Genomic DNA, 12,811 nt, shown 5'->3' on the forward strand with positions numbered 1-12,811 from the left:
TCTAGATAAAATGAGCCGTCTATGTCTGGGCCATGCTCTGCAAGAGGTGCGGAGCTGTAATATACTTCTAGATTCCGTCAATGCGATAGATCATGAAGTCTGATCCATCGCTACCGCATCTATGCGCTTGTTCTAATTTGTCTTGACCTCTATCGTCTTGCTTGCTCAAAAGGGCACGTCCATATCCTCTACGCTCTCTTCCTTCTTCCCAGCACCCTCGGACTCGGCGAGGATTTGCCTTATGAAACCGACTAGAGCAGCGACATACTGCTTCTGGCTACTGGGCAAGAAGTGTCCACCAGGGTGGTAGACGATCCTTCCTTCATGCTGCTCGCACGCGTGAGCCAGCCTCAGGCTCCTGGCCTCTTCGACAACGGTGTCCACGCTGCCCAAGAAATGCAGCATCGGGGTCTTGATCTTGGGGTTGTAAAACGCATCGTACAGCGGGTTCTGCGCGGGGGCGAAGCCGGAGTAAGACACGGCGAACTTCAACGGCGGATGCACGTCGCCCTGGAAACTCGGGGGGAACGGCGTGCCGCCCTTCTCGGCGGCTTTGTCGAAGGCCGCCTTCCGGCCGGGCTCCAGCAAACTCGCCACCATGCCGGCGGCGGCGCCGCCCTGCGAGAAGCCGACGACGCCGTCGAACGGGCCCTCGTCCTTGAGCACCTGCGCGACCTTGGCCAAGCCGGCCTCCATGCCCTCGTAGACGAAGCCCTCGCCCTCGATGGGCACCTTGTCCGTCTCGACCTTGTCCTTGCGCGTCCACCAGCCGTAGGCCTCGGGTTCCTCCTCGTCTTCGGCCGTGTCGTCCTTTTTCACGCCGTCGGTGTCCCAGGAGGGGATCTGCGCGCGCGACAGGCGGATGGGCGCGGTGGGGTAGGAGAGGGAGACGCCGGCGGGGAAGGCCTTGGCGAGGTTCTTCTCGAGCGCGCGCGTCTTGTTGCGGAAGAGGGGCCCCGTCTGCGTGTAGCCGTGCAGCATCAGGATCTTGACCGGCTTGGTGGGGTTCGGGGCGGCCATGGCGACGGCGGTGGAACAGAAGAGTCGGCGGGTGCGTTGCGGGAGGCGAGCGGTTTGGAAGGAATTGGTTGGAAACAGTGGTCTGATCAGGGTATCATGGCGCATAGCAAGGAGAGAAAAAAAAGAAGGAAGAGGGAGGAAGGGAAGGGAGAGAGCGGTCGAGTCAGTGCAGGTGGGCTGCTTGCTGGGCTCTCTTCCGACACGCCGCCGACGGTGTCCGAGACGGGAGAGCGGAACAAGCGCGCGATAAGCCGCGATAGGGCTGAAGGCGGTGGTGCACGGCAGAATTTCGTCTCCGCCGAAATTTCCCAAGCTTTGCGATTCGGCCACGTCCTCGATACCCCTCCAGCACTGCCTGGAGCAAAGAATCTGACGACATGTTGACCGAAACCTTCCTTGCATCGATCGGCACCACGAACAGAAAACCGGACACTTCTTCCGCCACCAAGGACGCCGGGATCTTCCTCCACGAACACCAGCCGCTACTTGCGCAGCGCCATGCTTTCAAGAAAAGTGCTTGCGCCCCGAACTGCGTTGCGGTTAGCCGGTCACATATTTTTGCTGCGCAAATAGACAAGGCGGTCGTGAATGTCTACAATAGGGAAAAGGGAAACCAAGAGGCTACAGTTCCATTTCCAGAGAGGATCACAAGTCTTGCGCTTGCGCTGGACGAGACCTTGTTGGTGCTGGGTACTGACGGCGGAAGGATAATATTGTGGGAGGTACGCTGGATATGAGGGCCATGTGGTGCCTGAGTAGTTACTGACTTTCATTAGACTTGCACCGGTCGTTCGTTAACAGGCCCACAATCTCACCTTCAGCCCGTCAATGTGCTCGTCGTTGACCCGATCTCGCAATTCCTCCTCAGTGGCTCTTCCGACTCGAACATCCATGTCTGGTCAATACCGTCCCTCCTTTCCTTCAGCGCACCGGCAAACCCAACCCCGCTTCACACCCTCTCCAATCATCGCGGGGCCGTCACTGCATTGGCCGTTGGTCATAGCACCTCCAGCGCAAATGTAGTCATTTCGGCGTCGAAAGACAACACTGCCATTGTTTGGGACTACCAGCAAAACAACCTTCTCGCAACGTACCTGCTTGGCGACACACCCCTCGCTCTTACTCTCGATGCGGCGGATCGCGGGTTCTTCGCAACATTTGAGGATGGCAGCATTCAGTACATCGACTTTTACGTCTCTGGGGATGCGGAGGCACCGAACGGTGCGGTCGACTCTCTCCGCGATCCCGAGACATCCTACACACCTATCACACCGGCACCTTCGACCAGGTGGCGCCCCACCAACCAAGACCTCGGAGCAGCTCAGAGTATAACGTCAAGCTGGGATGGCACAACAATCCTGACCGGCCACTCCACCGGAAAGATTGCGGCATGGTCACCTGTGGGGTCGACGCACATCAAGTCTGTGCTTAATACGCTTCCCGGCCCTGTTACCAACATTTCCTTCCTCGCGCCTACTAGATTCCCTTCCTCCACCAACGATCCCAAGTACAAGGTTCATGCGATCGTAAAGCCGCGTCTTGATCTGAAGGCACATGTCAGTGACGGAGAAGTCTCGAGTCCTGTGCCAGCAGCATATGCTTTCCATGCTCAGCTCGTCGACTCAATCATCAGCCCGGCGGTCTCCACAGTGGAATCCAAAAAGCCAAGCAAGAAGAGCGCTTTTGAGGAAGCGCTAACACACTCCAGCTTCCCATCGGATATGCTGGAGCGCAGTCTTGCCGAACTGAGTGCTTTCACTGGTTCTGGTCAAACGAATGCCGCGCCGGCCACTAATGGCGGGGAGGCAGATTTCATGGTTCTGGACACGGAGCAAGACGCGGGCTCGGACGCGAATGAGGCTTTGGAGCGCGAGAATAAGGAGCTGCGTGAGCAACTGGAATCTCTTCAGCGCGTGCAAAAGGCTACTTTGAAGCAGCTTGCAGAGCTGAAGGAAGAGAAAAAGAAGTCCAAAGGAGCGGCCGTCCCAAGCGAGAAGGAGAAGGCGGATGAGAATAGTGAAAAGGAGCGGAGGAGTGAGAGAGTACGGAGACTCGCGAAGAAGTTGGGCGATTGAGAAGTAGCATTTGTGTAAGATATGGATACCATTTTCATGCGATAGCCCCTTACCCATGGGACGGGCAGGGGATAGAAGCAGAAACATGGTCTTGCACCCGAGCCTTCGTCCGGCTTCAGGGATGTCGGGTTCCGAAGCGATGGGTGATGGGGCTCTTGAAAGGGTCCACAGATGTGCAAGTGATACTATACTGTTCCTAGACGGACAATTCGGACATCTATACGAACGTAGATGCAGGTTACAAAGAATAATGATAAAAAATACATTCTTACATCGTCAACACGGGAGTCGGCCGACAGGAAGGATGCGATGGTGGATGACAGTCGAAAGCTGTTACGAGAATCGACGACTATTGGAATCAGCAATCGCTGCCAAGGATAGGCAAAGCGCGGGGAATGTTCAAGCTGGGTCAAGAACGCCGGTAGATACGCCACAATGCTTCTGCAGTCTCGTCGCTGAGGCGCCGAAGACCCCGGTCGTGCCACCCCAGATACCGACCTGCCAACTCACGGACCAGATGGGAGCTCGGCATCGTAGCAAGGTCAATCCCTTCCTTAGTTTTAGAGTGAAAATCTTCAGGGAGGTCTTTTTCCTTCTCTTCTTTTTCCTTTCTCTCTCTCGGTGTGGTAGGATCATTACAGGGATTCTGGCTCCATGCAGTGAGAAGCGTATCTTTCCGGCACTGTCGGCTCGCCCGCGTCAAGTGCCGATCAAATGGCCACCAATGGGGACGCTGCAGCCATCGGGGCCGAATGCCTTGTCAGGCAAGTCAAGCATCCGCCCTTATCATCCAAGCATACTGCGGATGCAACCGTCAGCTCAAGCATGCGCGTCCCGTTGCAGTGGCGGCACTTGTTGCTTATCTCCATCACGCGCAAGTCCGTGCAGCTATGACCGTCGGCACATCTCGCCATGAGCTCACGCGCGGCATTAACTACTCCAGCTGGGCCCTTGTGAACTACATTTTCTGCCCGCATCCTGTTTCTTCAAGTCGGACAGGGCTGTCTCGCGGGCTTTTCATAGGTACTACGTTACCTTCTGCAGCTGACCTGAACACTTCGGCTTCAACGTCTTGCGCCGAGCAAGATCACTGCCCGACATGTCCCAATCCATAAGCGACGCCGAGCGACCCAAGGTGGCGGACGAGAAGAGCGGTCCTGTTGTTGATGGTCAAGATGTCGAGACCGGCCATCTGCAGGAGCTGGAGGTCGACTTGGCCGAGGCGCTGGGTGAGGGGAACAAGGAGATTGATCTGGATGCCGATCACTCGCCGTATCCCGAAGGTATGCTTTGACAGCCCTACAGTTACATTTCCCGCAATCATGTTTTCAGCTACCCACAGGGCATTTGCTTGTGAAGATGTTTTGTGGGAGATGAGCCCTTGCACACACTACCATTTGGCTTGATGGACGCTGATCGACTACAGTCCGTGGTGTTGTTCCCGAGGTCGACGACCCCAGTATTCCAGTGAACACACTTCGCATGTGGATCATTGGTTATGCTTTCACCATGCTCGGCTGCGGAATCAACAACTTCTTCTCGTTGCGCTATCCATCCGTCCACATCGTCTCACTTGTTGCTGAGCTGCTGGCCTACCCATGTGGCATATTTCTGGCTCATGTTCTGCCGCTCTGGACCATCAATCTCGGCCCTCTAGGCAAATGGTGCATCAACCCAGACCGCCACTTCAACATCAAGGAGCACACCGTTATCACCATCATGTCCAATGTCTCAATAGGCTTTGGCAATGCGGATGCTACCAACATCATTCAAGCTTCTAGCAAATTCTATGGCTTCCCCATGCGTACCGGTCTCAACATCCTCATGGTTCTGTGCTGTCAGCTTCTCGGATTCGGCGTTGCCGGTCTCTCCGCGCCTTGGCTCGTAACCCCTGCCAATATCATTTGGCCCGGTTCTCTGTCAATCTGCGCTTTGCTGAGCACTCTCCACTCGCGTACCAATGCAGTAGCCAATGGATGGAAAATCACGCGTCTGCGTTTCTTCATGTACGCCATGGCGGGCGCCTTCATTTGGTGGTGGTTCCCGGGCTTGATGTTTGTTGCGCTCTCTTACTTTACCTGGGTCTGCTGGATTGCCCCCAAGAACCGCATCGTCAATCACCTGTTCGGAATGCAGACTGGGCTTGGTCTCAGCCCTATCACCTTTGACTGGACGCAGATCGCCTACAACACCAACCCGCTTCTGTCTCCTTCCTGGGCGGCTCTGAACGTCTTCTTTGGCTTTGTTGGAGCTTTCTGGATCATCGTGCCAGCCATTTACTACACCAACACTTGGTGGACCGGCTACCTCCCCCTCATGACTGCTGATGTCTACGACCGTACTGGCCAGGCCTACAACGTCACCAACTTACTCAACAACGATGGCTCTTTCAACGCCGCCAAGTACGCTGAGTACTCGCCACCGTACCTTGGAGCATCTTTCGCGTTCGTCTATGGTCTATCTTTTGCATCTCTTACCTCCGTGCTCGTGCACGTTGGTATTTGGCACGGCAAAGACATTTGGCAAACTCTCCGCGTCGGCCAGAAGCTCGACATCCATGGCCGGTTGATGCAGGCATACAAAAAGACCCCGTGGTGGTGGTATGCAGCGGTGACGGCTGTTATCCTTGCCCTAGCCATCGTCATGGTCGAAGTTTACGACACACTACTTCCTGTCTATGGCGTCTTCCTTGGACTACTAATCCCCGCTATCTACATGATTCCTTGCGGGATCATCCAGGGAATCACCAACGTCGACGCTCAGCAGCTCAACGTCCTTAGCGAGTTCATTGGTGGTTACATGTTCCAAGGCAAGCCGCTGGCCAACATGCTCTTTAAGACACTCTCCCAGGACGTCGTTCAGCAGGGCCTCTTCTTCGCTCAAGACATGAAGCTCGGCCACTACATGAAAGTGTCTCCGCGCCTCGTCTTCGCGGCGCAGGGAAGCGCAACCGTGCTGGGAGCACTGACACAGGTTGGCGTCACCACCTGGATGCTGGGTAACATCGACGACATATGCACCGAGGATCAAGCAAGCGGTTTCACTTGCCCGTCAGGCCGGACCGTTTTTAGTTCGTCCGTTATCTGGGGTCTAATCGGCCCTGCGCGTCTGTACAGTGTGGGCAAGATTTATTCCGGCCTGCTTCATTTCTTCTGGATCGGTGCTCTTATGCCGGTAGTTACATGGGCAGCATGGAAATACACTAAGAAAGACTATCTGAGGAAGGTCAACTGGCCGTTGGTAAGAGAAGCGTCCTCCCCCAAAAATCCCCAAACCCCCTTTTTTTCAACCACCATCAACACCACCACTTTTCCTATCACCGTATATGCTAATACAGGCTCTAGATCTTCGTCGGATCTTACGCAGTGCCGCCTGCGACCGGAATCAATTACTCCAGCTGGGCGCTTGTGAATTACATTTTCAATGGGTGGATTAAAAGGAAGTTTTTTGCATGGTGGTCCAAGTACAATTATGTGCTTGCTGCCGCTCTCGACACAGGCACAGCGCTCGCTGGCATCATTATTTTCTTCTGCGTCACGTATTCTGGGGGTGTATTCCCTGACTGGTGGGGGAATCAAGTTTATCTCAATACGGCCGATGCTGAGGGCGTACCGTACTTGGACATGCCTGCGGAAGGTTATTTTGGATTTGCCAATGGCACATGGTCATGATCCTTTAGACAGCATTCGATATGTAGACCAGGGCTTCCAATTGGCTGATCTGAACAATTAAGACTCTCCAGAACATGAATTTTAAGTTACGAGGCGGCAACTTCATTGACTCAAACTACGTATTTCTATAAGCGATCTGGCTTTTATGCTCCTCCAGGGTACGGCTTAACACGACGACATCGTCAATGTAGATGCGGCAGAAAGCCCTGAAATCTCGCAAGATGCCGTCGACTTCTCTCTAAACGTACGGGACACTGTTACAGTACCCCATGATGGCGACCTGAAAACTCACCTGGCCTCGGTGAGTGTTTACCGTTGTCTTATAGTGGTCTTCCTTCTTTACGAGCCATTGATAAAAGCATGCGACTATGTCGATGGCTGTATGTACTGGCATCTCCTTATGGCGCGCAACAGGTCGTCCTGAGAAGGGACAGGGTACGAGTCCTTCTGCACTATCTTGTTCAGGCCTCGTATGTCGACTACCACTCGGGCTTTTCGCACGGGCTTCCCGTCCTTCCATACGGTTCTCCGTCCAAGCCCCAACGTAGACCCCAATGGGTTGTCATAGAATTGAGCCTATCCCGAATTTGATTTACCGAGGATGTCATACCCCGCTTATGTAGGTATCCAAAGTGTTATGTTTAGAGGCGATGTGTGAGAGTTCCGGAACGTATTTGCATCAAATACTCACATTCATTGCCCAAGTTGGAAGAGTATCATTTGCTTTACGGGTTAGAAGGAGCATGCTTAGACGAAAGAGAAACTATCGAGAACAATGCAATTGGTGGTTCACTTAACGAACAGGTGTTACGGCGGCTCCGACCATGCAATTATATTGGCTCTTAAAGCTCATCTCAGAAATTATTACATTCGATCTCCGGTATAGCAAAGATCTTTTGGAGCATTCTGTTGCAAAGCAAAAAGCACAGCCGCTGCATTTAATGCAATGCGCGGTAGATATCCCTTATATTGCAACATAATCCATCTGGATCCTTTGAAGGAATGCGAGGATCATATTCAAAACATTCAGATGCCATCCCAATCCGGATTCAAGGGAAACTATGCGAGTACACTACTCTAGAACTGTCCAGATTTATAAATAACAAAGTGAGTCTAAGCTGGTCGGAGATCAGGCCATTCATTTGGTGGTTCGTGTTTAATGTCTATCCAAACCAGCAGCGTTGCAATACATCTACCCTCTTGAGACACAGTCTTCCGTAGCATGCAGTCACTTTAGTTTGACAAGACTAGGTGACGACCAATTGTCTGTTGGTTTTCTTCCCTGTCAATTCCAAGGTCTCGGTAGTTGAGGTGAACTGGCGTTCAGCCAGCACGTGCCCTGCTCAATGAACGTCTCTCTTCACTTTACACCATGTGCGTCAATGACATATTCACGTTCAATTTTGATATCACATGGCTGCCAAATGAGGTCCCATTCATTGAGCGCTTTACACGTGACCATAATGTTAGGCGATTCCTTTCACGGGGCACCTACCTCGAATGACTGATTTTCGCCTCAACGGATGGGCAACAATAGGACAATGGGACAACAATAGTATCATGAGAAGCTTTGGTCAGGGTTTCTGCAGCTGATGCTCCTATGGGCAGCACATGTGCACATGGCACAGACGGTCTACTTAAGCCCAAACCCTCTTCCTCTTTCTTCCGCCTCCTACACACACTCCTCTTCCTCTTTCTTCCGCCCTCCTACACACACTCCTCTTCCACTTTCTTCTTCTTCATCCTCCTCCATTCCACCTCACGCACTCTCAAGCTCTACCACTGGAGCTCCAAATTCCCTTCACCCACCGACGGCAAAAGATAGCAAAGGTGCAGATCTCAACTGCCAAAGGTAACCTCACCAGTCCACCCTCATTGTGCAATGGTAGATCTGCTCTTCTGACTCGACATTACAGGTTGGACTTGACCGAGCTCTACCCGGTACACCCAGATCCAACATTCTACGGCTGCGTGGTCCAATCCTCTACCTCCAATCCCAGCTGCCAATTCCAGAAAGCAGCACGAATTGAGGCTTGCTTTGTGAACCTCTGAAGCAATCAGGAGTAAGTGAAATAATCCAAAAAGATCATCTGCCACTAACTTTTTGATAGCATCTGCGTTCTCAATCACCGTTCATTTGAGCTTTGCCTCATTTGATCGGAAGCCTACTCTCAAAAGGTCACGCCATGGCTGACGACCGCCCCCCTCTCCCATCGACCTTTCCCTGCGTCACCATAGCTGACCACCAGCCCAAATACGAGGACAATCCCGGGTTCCAGCCTACCGCAGACCAACAGCTTTCCGTGAGTCCTGGCTCTTATGGAGTGATATCGGCTTCGAACAATGGATGGGCATACATCAAGATATTGCAGTTCAAATCAGGTCGGTGGGTTGATCCGCAAGAGCGCGCAGGCTGGGTGAAGGCAAAATGTGTTGCCTCCCCTCGCACTATGGCATCAGCTGCGGATGCTCTCAACGCTGGAAAACCATGCGTTGGTGCTCTCAATTCTGTGGTGAAGGAGGCCTCTGGTGCGCCTCCGATCGAGATGCAGATGAAGGTTATCGCCGGGCAAGCTTACTCGGTGGAGGAGTCGAGGCTCGAGAGCCGTTGGGTTCGGATCAAGACTGGGGACAAGGAGGGTTGGGTGCCGTATTACTGCGTTCGCATCTACCAGGGGAGGCTTGGGAAGAGCACGGACACCAACAAGCCATGTGTTGCCATCCGGAACTTCACAGCTACAGTCAACGAAGCATGGTTGTGGGACTATTTCCACCTCGCCGTCTCGGGAAGCAACAACTATCCCAGCCATGGCTTGCAGGGCTCCGCGAGAGTGGGTGAGCAGGGGACTGTCGTCACGGTCTCAGCTGATGGTCAATGGACGAAGTGGAGGTCTTCTGCCTTCAAGGGTGAGATGTGGGTGCCCTCCAACTGCTTACGCATCGGTCTTGCCGAAGCCAAGCAGGGCCCTGTTGCGAGTATTGGCAAGTACAACCGGCTGGCAGCGTGCGCCCACGACTTCGACGGCAGCAGCTACACGCACTGGGACTGGATGTCGAAGCCAAGCACAGAAAGTCAGATCAAGCTTTGCAAAGGTGACCTCGTTATGGTTACAGCCTTCGACGAAAACCTCGCCTGGGTCAAGGTTATCACCTACGACAATCCATCGTCGGAAGGCTGGGTGCGCTTCAGTTGCTTGAGTTTTGATCCCGACAGAATCAGCGCTAAGGACACAAGTTCCGATGGAGACGTCCTGTTCCGCTTGGTCGTGACAAAAAAGGGGTTCACGCCGCACAACCACGTCGGCCAGTTTCAACCGTCTCCCACTAGTTATGGCAGTTTCGTTGCTGATGAGCAGGGAGTTGTCAAGAAAATCAGTCCCGATCGCCGTTGGAAGCTGGTGGAGTTCTACAACCGACAGCCCTCCAAATCGGTGTGGCTTCTCAGCAGTCTCGTTCGCTCCCACGACATGCCCTGCATCATCACCGCCACGTACGCCCCGAACGCAGGGGAGCTGAAAAATAACTGCATTCCAGCGATGAAAGGTGACGAAGCAGTCATGAGGTTCTGGATGATCAATGACTACTGCTTTGTTCATCGGCTGAAAGCCCCCGAAGATCAGAAGCGGTATGGTTGGATCCCAAAAGGGTACATCCAGTTCGGATGTGCACGTAGTTACGGCGATCTCATCATTGAGGTCAAGGCTCCACCGAGGTTCACCGACCCTTCTCTGCTTGTACAACATGTTCGAAATGAGGGACAAGGCTTGAAGAAGCACATTGGTGCAGTCCTTCAAGCCTGGAAGGACAACTTGGACTATCTTCCATTCTGGGGCAGCACCTTTCGCCAGATCGTTGCCACGGACCAATCCCTCGAGAACTTCTTGAACAGGATCATGAATGGAGTTCATGAGGCAAGGATGTTGAACCTTTTGAGCCGAAACACCTTCGAATTTCATGAGCTCATGGATGCAAGGACGGGTGTTGAGATTTCACGGTCCGCTGGCCACCGCCACGACATTCCGGGGATCTACGTGATTGGGCATTGGGATTTCCGTGATGATCCTACGCTGAAGCGTCTGTATTGTGGTGAGACAGGCAGCTTCAGTACCCGGGCCTATCAGCATGATTATGGATACAAGAACCCGACCACCAGCTACTATCGAGCTGTCCAAAAGTCCAAGTCCCACAAGATGGTTCCGGTATGTGTCTTGAAGAACTCAACGAAGGAAGAGAGGCGAGTTGTCGAACAGACTTTTTTCGTCCTTCTGGAAACCTTTCGGCCAGACATCTTCTCCATCACCTCCAAGCCAGATACAGAAGTTTTCAGGACCGGACATATCTCCGAAGACTCTGAGCTAGCTCTACAAACCGAAGAAGACGAGGACGATGCCGAAGAAAGTGTCCCGAGCCATGGGCCCGCTCGCGGTGGGATTTCCTATGCTGGGGCTCAGCAAGCGGCTTACCGGCTCTCAACAATTGCAAATGCTGCTCTCCGCAAGACAGGAAGGCCTCTCGGAAAGCCTTGGAAGGGTCTGAATTTCTCGCCACCGGCTACTGAGACTCGATCTGGCTCGCTGGACGCAGAGAATGAGCGGATCTGGGTCAAAACGACACTATCGGAAAACCTTCTGCAGTTCCGACTTGGGAATCCCAAACCCATTGACGTCGGCAAGGGGAAGCGGATTCAGCTAACTCTCCTCAAGCGCAGCCGTGGCGGTGAGGAAGACTTCTTCTGCATCTACATAGGGGACGACGTTCTTAGCGAAGCCGGTATCAACCTGGGCAAGGTGAGCAAGCTGACTGTCGTCGCTGAACTGAAGCTTGATGGACAACACCCAAGGTCATGGGCCCGTTTACCTGCAGTTGGCCCTTATGATGACTGGCAGTTATGCACCGGCTTGGCCATCAAGATTGAGTTCATGCAGAAAGGGATGTGGTACCAGTTCTACGTCCAGAAGGCTCAGCCGACTCAACTCGCATTGAGGTACAACGACCCAATCTCTCCTGGATCATTCACCGCCTATACCAATGCCTCAAATTTCGTTGCCTACCTCCTACTGCGGGAACGGCATAATCTTCCTTTCTGGCATGAGGAGTACGGTGTTGCGAACAAAATGAGGGAACAGGTTTACGACCATTTGAACCAACGGATCACGGTCCAAGAAATCCGTGCAGAGAGATGGCTCAGGCCCTCGACTGTGCCAATCGGCGTCATAGGGCAGGCTATGAAGGATGCAGGTGCGAAGAACGTTGGCGCACCTTTTGGTACCATCAAAACCTGGGGCAAGATAATTCCTGGTGGGAAAAAGCACCCACGCAGAAGCTGTGATGCGTGTGCACTCAACACGGCCTGGATCGCACATCAAGAACTCCCCACAGCCCTTTGCGAGGATAACTTAGCGGCATATGGAAAGGTCAACGCGTTCGGCAAAGACTTTCTGAAGAGGAACAGGGAAGCAGGTTTCAAGAGTCTCAGTCTTGGTGGCTGTGTGAAACAAGAAGGCACCGACGGCCAGTGCACTCGGTGTTGGCTGTATGGTCGACCATGTTCATGGACGCACACTGACGAGCTGGTGAAGCTCGACAAGCTCCAAGTGTTGCTGATGCACCAGAAACCATATCAGGGAGTAATCCTAGGTGGTGGTTCTGCCAGCAGCCAAGATTCCGACAACGATGAGGACGATGACGATCAACTTCCCCCAAAGCCACAGAAGAAGGAGTTCATCCAAGACATGAACATGCGTACGGTCATGGGTGTCTCAGCTGAGATTCGATGGGCCCATGGTTCGGACTGAGCTTGACGGTGTGGGCAGTTGGTACAGGACCCCTCCCCTTTATTGGCGTTTCTACTCACCGTGCGTTATGGACTCACGGTTTTCCATGATTTTCCCCCTTTCCCCTTTTCATTTTTCTTTTCTTTTTCTTTTGTTGGAACATACCCTTTAAACTTCATTGGCGTTTGCTTCAACTCGGTGGGGGACAAAGGGAAATGGTCTGCGTTTGATGCAGGTACATGCAGTCAACACACAAATTTTGATGGGCGTA

The 12,811-nt window shown here is 53.2% G+C and overlaps 4 protein-coding genes across 4 annotated transcripts; 3 read left to right on the forward strand and 1 right to left on the reverse strand.

Moving 5' to 3' along the window:
• Window positions 1-165: 165 nt before the first annotated feature.
• On the reverse strand, window positions 166-1,020 carry SLS55_003288 (uncharacterized protein; the record flags this gene model as incomplete). Its single annotated transcript, XM_066774766.1, has 1 exon — window positions 166-1,020. One exon carries the CDS (start codon window positions 1,018-1,020, stop codon window positions 166-168), a length of 855 nt encoding a protein of 284 aa, XP_066634885.1.
• Window positions 1,021-1,397: 377 nt separating this feature from the next.
• On the forward strand, window positions 1,398-3,095 carry IPI3 (Pre-rRNA-processing protein ipi3; the record flags this gene model as incomplete). Its single annotated transcript, XM_066774767.1, has 2 exons — window positions 1,398-1,742; window positions 1,797-3,095. 2 exons carry the CDS (start codon window positions 1,398-1,400, stop codon window positions 3,093-3,095), a joined length of 1,644 nt encoding a protein of 547 aa, XP_066634886.1.
• Window positions 3,096-4,194: 1,099 nt separating this feature from the next.
• On the forward strand, window positions 4,195-6,439 carry SLS55_003290 (uncharacterized protein; the record flags this gene model as incomplete). The annotated part of the gene is made up of 3 exons (XM_066774768.1): window positions 4,195-4,378; window positions 4,522-6,346; window positions 6,433-6,439. 3 exons carry the CDS (start codon window positions 4,195-4,197, stop codon window positions 6,437-6,439), a joined length of 2,016 nt encoding a protein of 671 aa, XP_066634887.1.
• Window positions 6,440-9,216: 2,777 nt separating this feature from the next.
• SLS55_003291 (uncharacterized protein) lies at window positions 9,217-12,561 on the forward strand (the record flags this gene model as incomplete). Its single annotated transcript, XM_066774769.1, has 1 exon — window positions 9,217-12,561. The coding sequence occupies one exon, from the start codon at window positions 9,217-9,219 to the stop codon at window positions 12,559-12,561; it is 3,345 nt and encodes a 1,114-aa protein (XP_066634888.1).
• Window positions 12,562-12,811: the final 250 nt, after the last annotated feature.

The sequence above is a fragment of the Diplodia seriata genome (assembly GCF_021436955.1).
Source record: "Diplodia seriata strain FDS-637 chromosome Unknown scaffold_3, whole genome shotgun sequence".
NCBI classification, from domain to species: Eukaryota; Fungi; Ascomycota; class Dothideomycetes; order Botryosphaeriales; family Botryosphaeriaceae; genus Diplodia; species Diplodia seriata.